We start from the raw sequence: 12,531 nt of genomic DNA, 5'->3' as shown, positions 1-12,531 counted from the left end.
GCTTTCTCTTTCAATAATAAAGAACAGATTTTACTCTCTTACTTTTTAATTTGATGTGAAAAATTAGCAGTGCAGATAAAAAGAACATTAAAAAATGAGTATTTAATTTTAAAAGTAAATTAATAGGATTTAATAAAATAAAATAATAAAACAAGGAACAGAATTGAAAGGTTTATTTTTATTGAAAACATTTATCAAGGGAAACAAATCTTGTCAGCTGGTTTTCCTTTCAAACACAGATGATATTCAGCTATATTAATATTCATCATTAATATTTATAAATGTTTAGCTATTGGAAAAGCAGCAAATAGAAATAAAAAAAGTAAAAAAAAAAAAAAACATTTCTTTTTACTAATATATTATTTTTAACAATTCACAAGAATAAATTTTTTTTTCTCGTAAGGGGAAAGGAGATTTATTCTATTTGATTGTTGAAAATCATCTGAAAAATAGATATTTCCGGTGTCCGGTGTCTGGGCCAGGGATCGAACCCGCAGACTTGGGCTCAGAAGGCCGACGACAAACCAACTGCGCCACCCAAGTTTAGAATATTGAACCCAGAATTCGGCAGAAAACCGTAATCAGTTGAAAGATAAGCATCTCATTTAATTTATTCAATTATTCACTGCTTTCCTTATGACAGCTGGACCAGAAATATTAATTGATAATTTCAGATCAGGTTTAGTTCAAACTGCGATATTGCTAAGGGACAGCAGAAATAGTTTTTGTTACGTTTAAATATTTTAAATAAAAAGAAACTTGAGAATGTATGCACAGTCGGAATGCCCAGTTCCATAGATTGTTCCACGAGAATGGAGCTCCAATTCATAAAGCTTCAAACCTTTTAAAAGAGTCCATGTGGAAAAAATATAATTTTACTAGAATTTCACCAGCATCTTATTTAAAAAGATCTAAGGAGAAAGGAAGGTTGTGGTTTATGGAGGCATTTATTTTTAACTACATCAGAATGTTTCCCTTTTTTTTAATCTAAACTACCTACTTAAAAATTATAGTTAAATCTTGCTGCCAAATTAAAAATGTAGAAAAAATTTAAAAAATAAGGCATAAGAAAGATGGAAAAGTAAGTTCTCATTTAAATATTTAAAAAATACATATTTTTAAAGTTTAGTTTAACATATTTTTTAGTTTTATGCCAAAACAACTTACTACCTAGAAAGAAAAATAGGGGAGATTTCCGTAGCGTTATCTGAGGCAGAATGATCGCCAAGTCTTGGCAACTTCCCGGCAATGGCCCGCAAAAAAAAAAATTAAAAAAACAGGAACCAACTCAAGAGGTACGACTCATATCCACCTCCAAGTAAACAATGGCAAGTTTTTGACACATGACGGTTTTTACCGGTTTTTATCGTCATGTCAAAAAACCCTTTGTCAAAAACCCATAGTTTTGGTAAAACTGTTTTTTTATTTGAGTTAATTGGCTTATTTACATTGCCTTTCCTTGCTTTACAAATTTTAGCGTCTCCTTTTAATTGTATTTGATAATTGTTTGTTTTACCACTTTACTCTCGGAGCATTTTAATTATTTTACTGCTGTTGCCATCAGACTCTGTAATGTTTACATAATGTTACTCTGTAATGTTACTTTTTGTATTTTATGTACTTTTTTGTTTTCTTGATTTTAATAAACATTTACCCGTATGCCCTAAATTGGGGCAGGTCAGGGTAAATATTTCATAATTTAAAATTTATTCATTTTTGGGCAATAAAATTAGAAAAAAAGTTGTTAAAAAATATTTAAGAACAGATTCTTGCATTTTCCCAACATGAATATATCAAAACATACTATTTGGAGTAAAATATTAGGATACTAAAAAAAAAATTCAACATTTCCAAGCATTATTTTGTTTGGCATATTACATTACTGAAGAATGTCAAGATTGATTACTTTCATTCTTAAAATCTTGCTATGAGAAACACATGTACACATAAAAAGAAAGCCTCATAAAATGAACTTTTCTTATCAATTTTGCTTTCAATATTTTACACAGAAATGAGACATGAAAAAGCCTGGGAAATCCTTTTAGAGTTTCAATATTTCTGTATGAATGTATATCCTTCTATAAGAATACATGTATATATAGTTGCAAAATCAATAGCAAATCATTTACAACATTCATTTATAAAGGCAATTATGTGAAAATAATATATTGTCCGCTATATGCCATAAATTAAAGAAAACAGTAGGTTTTTGACAGTTTTTACCACTGTCATGTCAAAAACCAGTTTCTGACGGCAAAAACCCAACCCTGAAACATCTAAATGTTTTTTCAAAAAAATTTGCAAGTTTAAAATAGCTTTGGCACCTTGGCAATTGTAGTTAGCGCGACAGATCACGCTATGGACATATCCCCAAAAAATAAATCAATATTTTATGTAATGCTAATTAAATAAAAAAAAGCTTTAAATCTCAATTTACTTATTTAAAAGTTTGAATTCCTTACGTTTCTGAGTGAGATAGTATATTTAGTTTTATAAATTATTACTATTTCAAATATTTTGATTTCTATTATTTTCAACAGATATGCTAGTTTATTCAAGAATTGTGTAATGTCAAATAAATTACTTTCTTTGTTAAAGAATTAATTATTACTATAAAAAAATTTTGATAATGTACAAACCTTTTTTTCTAAAAATAAGTAGGAAAATATTTCTAAAAAGAGATTTCAAATCACAAATACGGTGTTATTATTCAAACTTCACGTAATATCAAATTTTTAAGCTAAAATTTTTTTGAAATATCATATATTGTGATCTGTAGCAGCTCGCCAACTTTGAAGCAGAGGAACATCACAAAAAAACTAACTAAACTATTAAAAAACAATACAGAAGGGGACCAACTTGAAGGATATAACTTGTATCCACACCACACCAAACCTTCAAGTGGTTTTTTTTTAAAAAACATGTGAGCAAGTTTAAAGTCCATTTGGTGCAAAACTAATTATAGTGGCCATGTCAGATAACGAAGGGATATTTCCGTATCAGGATCTGTCGCACCAACTACAATCGCCAAGATGCCAATTAGATAGATTTTAAACTTGCTAATTTTTCTTAAAAAACATATTAATTTTTGCCCGGGGGTGGCTACGAGTTATACCTTTTGAGTTGGTTTCTTTATGAGATTTTCTTCTTCAGTTTCTCGCAGACCACTGCCCAGAAGTTGCCAAGACTTGGGAATTACTCTTCCACAAATCACAACGCGGAAATCTCTCCGATAACGATATCGAAATTCCCCCGATATATAAATTTTTGTGAAGAGACATATTTTGAGATTCAGATTTCAGTAAAGTGTCCTTATACAGACCCTAATTCTTTTGTAATTTAACTCGTGGAAGCATTGTCATTTTAATCTTTTTACACCTTAATGATATAAAACACATTAATGTCAATATTACATATTTGAAATGCGAAATAACCTTAAAAACTCTCTTTTTAGGGGTTATTTCCGTATCGTGATTAGCGCCGGCTACAATCGCCAAGGTGACCAATAGATTTTAAACTTGCAACTTTTTTTTAAAAAAATATGTAGATGTTTGCCCGGGAGTGGTTACGAGTTATACCTTTCGAGTTGGTCCCTTTCTGTGATGTTTTTTTTAGTTTCTCGCGGGCAAACTGCCCGGAAGTTTCCAAGATTTGGCGATTATTCTGCCACAGATCACGATACAAAAATCTCCCCTTTTTTACGCTAATTAAAGTCTTGAAAACGAATAATAATCAGAAAATTGCTAGAGGATATTTCCGGGGATATGAATTGCCACGCCAACTACAATCACCAAGGCGCCAAATTGGTTTTAAACTGGAAAGATTTAAAAACAGAAGAAAAAAAACGTAGATGTTTGTCCGGGGGTGTCTACGAGTTATACCCTTTGAGTTGGTCCCTTTCTGTGATGTTTTGTTTAGTTTTTCGCCGGCCGCTGCCCGGAAGTTGCAAAGACTTGGCGATTATTCTACTACAGATCAGGATTCGGAAATCACCCTAAGATCGCTTTAATGTTAGATTAAACTAAATTAATAGAACACATTAAAATTATACAAATATACAAAAGACAAATAATTGGGAGTAGGAATTCTTAAAAACGAATAACATTAAATAATATTTACTTCATTTTTCAATTCGGCGATTTTTCCATCATCGACATCTTCTTCAGAAGAAGAGTGTTCCGAAGAATTAGAGAAAGTATCCTCCTCTTCTTTCATCTCAATATCTTCATCCATTGTAATAAATGCGACTTTCAAACAATAGAAAATAAAAACTCAGCTCGAGGAAAAAGAAAAATATTAATCGCTCTGTGTTTTCTGATACAATGCTTGTATGTAAACACTCGTCAATTATGTTATTAATAGACTTCTGGCTACTTATTGTCCCTACTTAAAGCGCCATCAGTGACAAATAACTTTAATAATTCCTTTTAAATGACAAAGTTAACAACTGAAACCAAATTTGATGAATACGATGGTATATTTTTATTAGTACGTTTATTTACTTGATGCGCGTCTTTTTAAGCCGCATATGCTTATCTCATGCGGGTCCCGACAGCAATTACCTTTAAACATTATTGAATCATTCAACTCTGCTTTTTGATCATCTTCCGAACTTGATTTTTGGGAGTCATTACATATTTTGAAAAATTCTAATAGCGTGAGATCTTTCGAATCCCCTCACGCCTGTTTCTTACCTCCCCACTGTTTTATTGCTTATTGGATTTCTGATTTGATTTGTTCATTTACGTCGCACTAGAACTGCACAATGGGCTATTGGTGACGGTCTGAGAAACATCCCTGAGGATGATCCGAAGACATGCCATCACAATTTTTGATCCTCTGCGGAGGGAATGGCACCCCCGCTTCGGTAGCCCGACGACCTGCACGCGAAGTCGAGCACTTTACGGTAGAACAGTTTAACGAGGACCAATACCGCACACCCTCGGTCCCTACGCAGGCTGACCCAAGTGGTCACCCACCCGCACACTGACCGCAGTCAGTGATGCTTGACATCGGTGATCTGCTGGAAACCGTGTCTTAGCGATCAGTCCACTGCGGGACCTATAGTATCCATAGAAACTATTTCATTAGTACTTTTTTTTTTTGCTTTAAGCTATAAAATGGCTTTACGAAAAACAAATCCTAAATTTGAAAGGTGGAAAAAAAATTTTTTTAAAAAAAGGAAAAAATATGTATAAGCAAATAAAGGTTAACGACATTTATTTATATAGTAGATGCATATGAAAAGTAAGCAAAGAAAATGTTTTTATTTTTAAAATAAAAATTTCATTATATATTACTATAAGAATCACTAAATTTATGTTTATTTGTCGATAAAAATTCATATGGAAGTTTGTAATACCCAACTTAAAACGTCATTATCTAATTTTTCTTAACTTACTAGGAATTTTTATTTTAAAAAAGAAGAAAAAAAAGATGCAATAATTGTTCCTGAATCTTACTTTCAATTTATCAAATAAAATTTTAAAAAATTTCAGTGAATATTTTGGCTCCCAAATTTTGGCTGTATTTCTTTTCCACCGGTGGCAACGTTTGCTTTGACGGCGAATCGACCAATGATTGCCTCTAAAAATGTCACATGCCAAATCTAGCTGAGGTGGCTCAACATATAGCGCTTTTAAAAACGGAAACTGAAATAACCAGAGATCATCAGCTGCGGCAATCTCATACTATTAAGCTAGGCAGAAGTGAGTAGTCTTTGTCGATAGATCTCTATTTTAGCATTTTGTCGAAAGTGTTTTTTTTTTTTTTTTACGAATTTATATATTGCGAATTTATTTGACGATTATTGATTTATATCACGAATTATATAGGTTTAGCGAATTACATGTCATTTATTTGAATTCAAATTTATTTTAATGACTTAGTATTTACTAAAAAGATGTAATTTTTTAAAAAAAGGAAGTTTTTATATGGATTTGAATGATTGTTTTGAATTCTTAGAATTTTGTGCATTTGCAATGTACCGAAGTTAGTAGCGAGTGAAGCGAGCTTGGTTTGCGAAGCAAACCATATAAGATTGCGCAGCAATTTTCGAGAGTTGGCGAGCGTTAGCGAGCAGAGGGCGCAGCCCACTAGTTATTTAAATAACATTAACGTTCATATTTAATACTTGAGTAAGAAATGAAATCCTATCCATAAATTAAATTAATTCTATTAAAAAAAATTCTCCTCTTTTTCTTTTATTTACAACTTTTCAAAAGTATTTAAACCCTTGCAGGCATTGCGAATTCAGATCAAATGCCATATGAACGGCGGGTACGTAGACGATTCCAAAAAAAGTTCAGGATAAGACTTTAAGTCCAGTTCAGAAGCCCACATTAATTCTAAGAGTAGATTTCAATTTTTCAAATTTACGTTTGGTGTTTGTTAAATTAAAAATTTTCACTTCTATTATTATTTGCTCCCGTTGTAGAATGACTATAGCTACAAATTATTAATTTACAGTAAGCAAAAAAGAAGTAATTAAACTAACCAACTTGAATAACTTTTGATCGGATCTTCCCGTTCTAGGACTCAATCTTAATTTTTTAAGGGTGAGATCCAAACATGATAATTAATTAACGCAGATGATATTTTAAGTTACGAAATCAGACACAAAAACTTACTTTCTGTAAATAAACGTATCGTTTCTTCGACGGATTCGGATTTTTGTACTGCGTAATATATGGAGTAGCAATCTGGTAAATATGGTATGCATAACTAGGTCAGGAGAGCGGACCTAAGTTTCGACCCCTTAACGTTAATTTTATTTTTTGCATATTTCGCCATATCTCGCGAACTTTTTACGCGCGAATTGAAAGTTTTTTTACACATAATAATAAAATTCGCTTAAGGATAATTCAATGCAATATATATGTGTGTGTGTGTGTGGAGCTGTTGTTATAATATTATAGTGCAATAGCTGCGAACATTACATCATCATCCAACATCACGTAATACTTTAAGATAGTTGCATCATCCTTTTTGTCACTGAGAGGCGCCAGCCAATCCCGATGGGGAACTCCCGAATTTATAATTAAGTCTTGACTTTATACCATAGAACAGTGTTTCCCAAAGTGTGGTACGCGTACCCCCAGGGGTACGGGAACAGTTTATCGGGGGTACGTGTTCTTATGGGAAATTTCTTGCAACAAACGAAAATTACAAAAAAATATATTCAGAAACAAAGGTAGCCTTGAAAATTTACGATTAGGTATTTTTCTATTGGTTATTTTTTGCTGAGGTAACAGTTAATAATTAATGGTGTCAACAGCCAGTTGATATTTTTAACTTTTGTGCAATTTTTTATAGTAAAAAATACATTAATTTTTTTATTAGTTGTACACAGCGTTACGAAAAATTTAGAAAGGGTGCACAAAAGTCATAAGTTTGGAAAACACTGCCATAGAACAATCTAATAAGTCGATATTGCGCGAAGGCAGCACTCACCAGCCATGTCAACGTTAACTGTTATATTCTTTTTATTTCTATTAAATTGTTATGTTTGTTAAATTATCGTCATTATTTCATCTAATGCTGCACTAACTCCCACACACACATATATATCTATGCACATATATATAAATAATACAAAAATTAAATACTTTTGTATTAATAAAAGAATTAAATCTCTTTCGTTTTCATAAAATGTCTTTGTTAGAGAATAAGCGTAGAGAGATTCTATTTTGGGAATTCAAGGCTGAAAACATACCATTGAAATATAAATAGATTTATATTTCAAGGGAAGAGTTATTTTTAGAATCGTTCCCTCGTCCACTTCCATATAAGGAAGCAGAAATGATTTTCCTTAATGCGTAAGGTTACAAGGAATGTACGACAGTGTGCCTTTTTACCTCAAATCTGTGTTGGTATAAAACGTAAGAACGCATAGTTTTGCGTGTCCTTTTCATCTTGATGTGATCCCGATAAGCTGTTCCGGGATTGTCCGGAGTCTTGTCCACTCCCCCTCCTTTGCAGGAGTGGGGACGTGAACTGTTAGCAATACCAGCCTACATTTAAATAAACCTGTTTAGAACGTATGATGGTTTAAGACTGCAATTATTTCAAGCTAAAGACAACACTGATAACAGGGTTGTAGCCCTGTTATTACATATATATTTACAATCAAACATACGACTTTTTTAAAATTCGATTTCTCAGGAACTATTCCGATTTTGCTCTAATTTTCTAATTTGACACGTAAAATTACATTATTTTAAAGATGTAAAAAAATTGTTTACCTTAAAGTAAAAAAATTTCGATTATTATTAAATAAAATAATAACTAAACAAATAATAAATATTTACTAAAAGTTATTTTTTTCATTGAATTATCTTTGGATAAACAACATTTATAATTGTGTGCAAAAATCTTTCGTTTCGCTTTTAAAAAGTTCCCGAGTTATAGCAAAATACGCAAAAAGTAATTATGGGGTCTAAACTTTTGATCGCTCTCCTGACACAACTATAGGGACCAAATTTCAAGAATTACCGGTACCCCCCCTATTTTGTGGATTAGAAATCCGAATCCGTCAAAAAAATGTTTGTTTTTTTTATTCAGAGAAAGTACGTTTTTGTGTCGAATTTCGGAACTTAAAAAATATCGTTTGCGTTAGTTAATTATCATTCATCATCATATCTGGCTTGACAGCCCAGGGTGGGCCAGTGCCTTCCTTAGAATTCGAATCCAAAGGAAGAACTTTTGACACTTTTGTCTACTTTTGACACTTGTTCGCCAGTTTTTCTCCTTTAGAGTAAGGAAATTAGTTTCAACTAAATCCAGCCATCTCAGCCTGGGTCTACCTCTTTCTCTGTTAGGGGTTTGTGTAATAGGATTTTCTTTAAATTTGAGTCATCATTCCTTCTGAAAATGTGAGCTGCCCAGTTCATTCAATTTATATTTATGAATATCACAATATCTAGCTCTCTGTAGATTTTATACAGTTCAGTATTATATCGTCTTCTCCAGGAATTATTTATTTTTATCCCACCAAGGATGGCCCTCAAAACTTTTCTCTCAAAAATGGCAATTTTATTTTCACCAGCTTGAGTTAGGTTCCAGATCTCAGAGCCATAGGTAAGTATGCTTAACACTATACTTAATTATCATTAAGATTCAGTAATAAAACGTGAAGATTAGATCAAAAGTAATTTTATCTTTTCTAATTGTACAGAGCAAATAAAAAAACATTAATAATTTTTGATCTAATGATCAGATTTTCAAATTCCAGTAGTCAATCTTAACGGCTCGAGGGAGTGACCTCAAATATGCTAATTAATTAATATGCGCACGATATTTTAAGTTACGAAATCAGACACAAAAATGCACTTTCCCTAACTAAGCATACCTTTTTTCAACAAATTCAGATTTCTGTCTCCCAAAATAACGGGGGTAACCACAATCTAGAAAATATGGTCCCCATAGTTTGGTTAGGAGAGAGATGCAAAGTTTGAACCCCCTAATGTTAATTTTATTTTTCGCTTATTTCGCCATATCTCGAGAACTTCTTAAACGAATTGAAAAAATCTCTGCCCAACACAATTATAAAAACCGTTTATCCAAATATAAATCCATGACAAAAATAAATTTTGGTAAATATTTACTATTTCTTATTATTTTATTTAGAAATAGTTGAAAACATTTTGAATTGTAAGGTATTTTCTTTGCATCATTTTAAAGTATGCAATTTTACATGGCAAAATAAAAAATTTGGGGGTCAAATCGGACAAGTAGTTCCATCCTAAGAAATTGAATTTTTTAAATTCGATTTTTTTGAAATTTGATTTCTCAGAAGCTATTCAACCGATTTCGCTCTAATTCTGCATTTCGCCATGTAAAATTACATTCTTTATAATTATGCAAAAAATGGTATACCTTAGATTTCAAAATTTTTTCGGCTATTATTTAATAAATTAATAAAAATAATAAATATTTACAGTAAGTTATTTTTTGCATACAATTATCTTTAGTTAAACGAATTTTATAAGTGTGTTCAAAATTTCTTTAATTCGCTTAAAAATTTCTAGAAAAAGAAAAGAAATTGAACTTAAAACTCCATTAGAATCTCTTACTTTTATAATCCCGTATGGAGAAGATGTTTTTCCAAACCTTAGAGTGGCACTTCAAATACTTCTGACTATCTCAGTATCAATTGCTAGCTGCGAATGGTCATTCAGAAAATTAAAATTAATTTTGACATATCTACGATCAACGATGGGACAAGATCGCCTAAGTGACCTAGCATTTTTAAGTGTGGAAAGAGAAAAATTTGAAATGATCAACTTTAATGATATTATTGATAAATTTGCTTCATCAAAAGCGGAAAATTTATATATAGTAATTAGTTTTATTAATGTATTATAATCATATTATTAAATATATGTATTTCCTTAGAGATAATAAATATTTACTTTTTTATTGTTTTAAAACTGCGTACTTTTAAAATATTTCTTTATAAATATGTAAAATAAATAATAGGTATCTTTTGAACTAATTCTAGATGATCATATACATTTCAAAATCTAGTCTTGTTTTCTCAACTAGATTTTTAGTCTCAAATTTAATGCCTAGCTTGAGCCTATGACTTTATTTATTTTACTTTATTTATTTATTACTTTGCGAGTATATTTTACTTATAATATTAGATGGTTTCCGAATGGGGGGGGGGGGGCGCTAAAAAGGTTATGTGCCCCGGGCGCGAGTTAAGCTCTCTACGGCACTGGAACTTTTATGTTTTTACTATAAATCGTATTGAATTGAAATATTTTCTAATTTTAATAAAATTGTTAAATACTATAATATTCATCTATCTGTAATGCAACTCATTTCAATCTGCAGTGAATTAAACTTAAGTTATATAAATGCCGGCTGTATTTGTTTTTTTATTCATTGAAGTTTAAAAGTAAACTCATTCATTTTGCGTTTAATAACACGCTAGTTTCTTGCTTAAAAGATAAATTTGCTCTTATATTGTTATTAATGTTTCATTTAGGCTAATTGATAAAAATTTAAATAAAGGATTTTTTAAATTTTCGTAAGTGCAACCCTTTATAAACATAGCCTTTCCTATAATTTTACAATCTTTCTACAGTAATTTCTTTTCAATATTTATATATATATGTATCGATATTTATTTCTTCTTTAATAAAAAATATATACACAATATTTATAAACATTTTGCTATTTGATATTATTTTCAATGAAAATAATATTTGCTTGAGGAATGCAATAGATCTTGTCGGATACTCATTAACATATGAATTATTTTTCATAGGAAAAAAAGTCTTTCTACATAATTGAAAACCCAACAAATTGAAAGCATGAAAATTGTAACAAATTTTAGAGGGGGGATGGCAATTCCATCACTATAAAACATTTTTGTTTAGGTTTATCAAACAAAAAAGAAACATAATTTGTCGAAATTTAAAAATGCTTTATAAAAAAGCAAAAGCAAAAAAATGTTTGTAAAAAAAATTTAAAAATATAATTTTTTGCTGATAATTTTTTTTTTTTTTTTTTTTTTTGAGAAAGAAAAAAAAGAGAAAAAGAAAGGATAGTATAGTATAAGCAGTATATAGTGCTGCCATCTACTGATTTCAAACTAATATTTTGAAACAAATTTAACTTGAAAACATTACACCTTAAAACAATAATCACTACTAGTATAATTTTTTTAAACAAATTTAAAAGAAATTTCACACTGTACTAGAAATGTTGTACTATGATTTCAAAAGTTCTTCTTTAAATAGCTTTTCAAATCTTGCACAACTGAATCGAATATCACTTCACGTTTTTTAGTACCATCCAAATAGTAAACATCAGGGCAATGCTTTTTCACATCTTCTAAATTCGTGAAGTACATAGGCCAAACACATAGTTCAAAATATCCAGGAATATCCGGGGGGTCGTACACACGCGTCACTCTTCGCTTCAAACATTCATCTTTATTTAAAGTCAAAAAATATTTTTTATTAAAAATGCCTCGTAGTTTAGGGTGATTAAATATTATGTGACCTTCGACAATGAGTAAAGAATGTGCAGACGGAATTGGCGAAGCTAATATTTCCTCTAACTGTTCTATCATGGGTTCCCAGTTTACAGATTCTAAACGTTCCCAATTTTTGTGATTGAGTTCTGGAATAACAACATGTTCTGGACTATCATCACTTCGAAAAAATGTATCCTGATTCACAACTACACTTCCAGGGAAAAAAGACAACAATGAATTAGCAAGAGTTGATTTACCGCCATTTGTGCATCCGGATATTCCGACACAAATCCATCTGTTTTCCATATTGATCTGGATGTTGATTTAACAGAAAGATAACTTCCCAGCAAAAGTTAAATGAAGAGCATTTAAATTCTTTTCAAGATAACTAAGTTATCTTCTAAGAAGTAAGGGAATGTAAACAAATCTATTTACTTACAAGCGCTGTTGAAGGACATATATAAATTATTCTCATATCTATTCCGTTTCTTCAAATTTTGCTTCCTGAGATTCAATATTTTGTGAGATAATCACGTAAAAAC

At 30.8% G+C, this 12,531-nt stretch overlaps 2 protein-coding genes across 2 annotated transcripts in view; both read right to left on the bottom strand.

The window, feature by feature from the left end:
• Positions 1-4,551, bottom strand: part of LOC107436566 (spliceosome associated factor 3, U4/U6 recycling protein) — a 65,515-nt gene extending 60,964 nt beyond the window's left edge. Inside the window, exon 1 of the mRNA XM_087149753.1 lies at positions 4,120-4,551. Coding sequence (XP_087005879.1) covers positions 4,120-4,233 — 114 coding nt within the window. The 5' untranslated portion in view covers positions 4,234-4,551. The remainder of the gene's footprint in view (positions 1-4,119) is intronic.
• Positions 4,552-11,130: 6,579 nt separating this feature from the next.
• Positions 11,131-12,492, bottom strand: LOC107436569 (nicotinamide riboside kinase 1). Its single transcript, XM_016048334.4, has one exon. It carries the CDS (start codon positions 12,293-12,295, stop codon positions 11,729-11,731), a length of 567 nt encoding a protein of 188 aa, XP_015903820.2. The 5' UTR covers positions 12,296-12,492; the 3' UTR covers positions 11,131-11,728.
• Positions 12,493-12,531: the final 39 nt, after the last annotated feature.

This window comes from Parasteatoda tepidariorum, chromosome 8 (genome assembly GCF_982258835.1).
Source record: "Parasteatoda tepidariorum strain Cologne lab strain chromosome 8, Ptep-v5.0, whole genome shotgun sequence".
Lineage (NCBI taxonomy): Eukaryota > Metazoa > Arthropoda > Arachnida > Araneae > Theridiidae > Parasteatoda > Parasteatoda tepidariorum.
Note: the sequence above shows the minus strand (reverse complement) of the source record. Positions and strands in the feature narration are given on the sequence as shown.

What these genes read in the sequence shown, in the direction of transcription:
- LOC107436569 (XM_016048334.4), bottom strand. Translation starts at nt 12,295, where the DNA reads ATGGAAAACAGATGGATTTGTGTCGGAATATCCGGATGCACAAATGGC.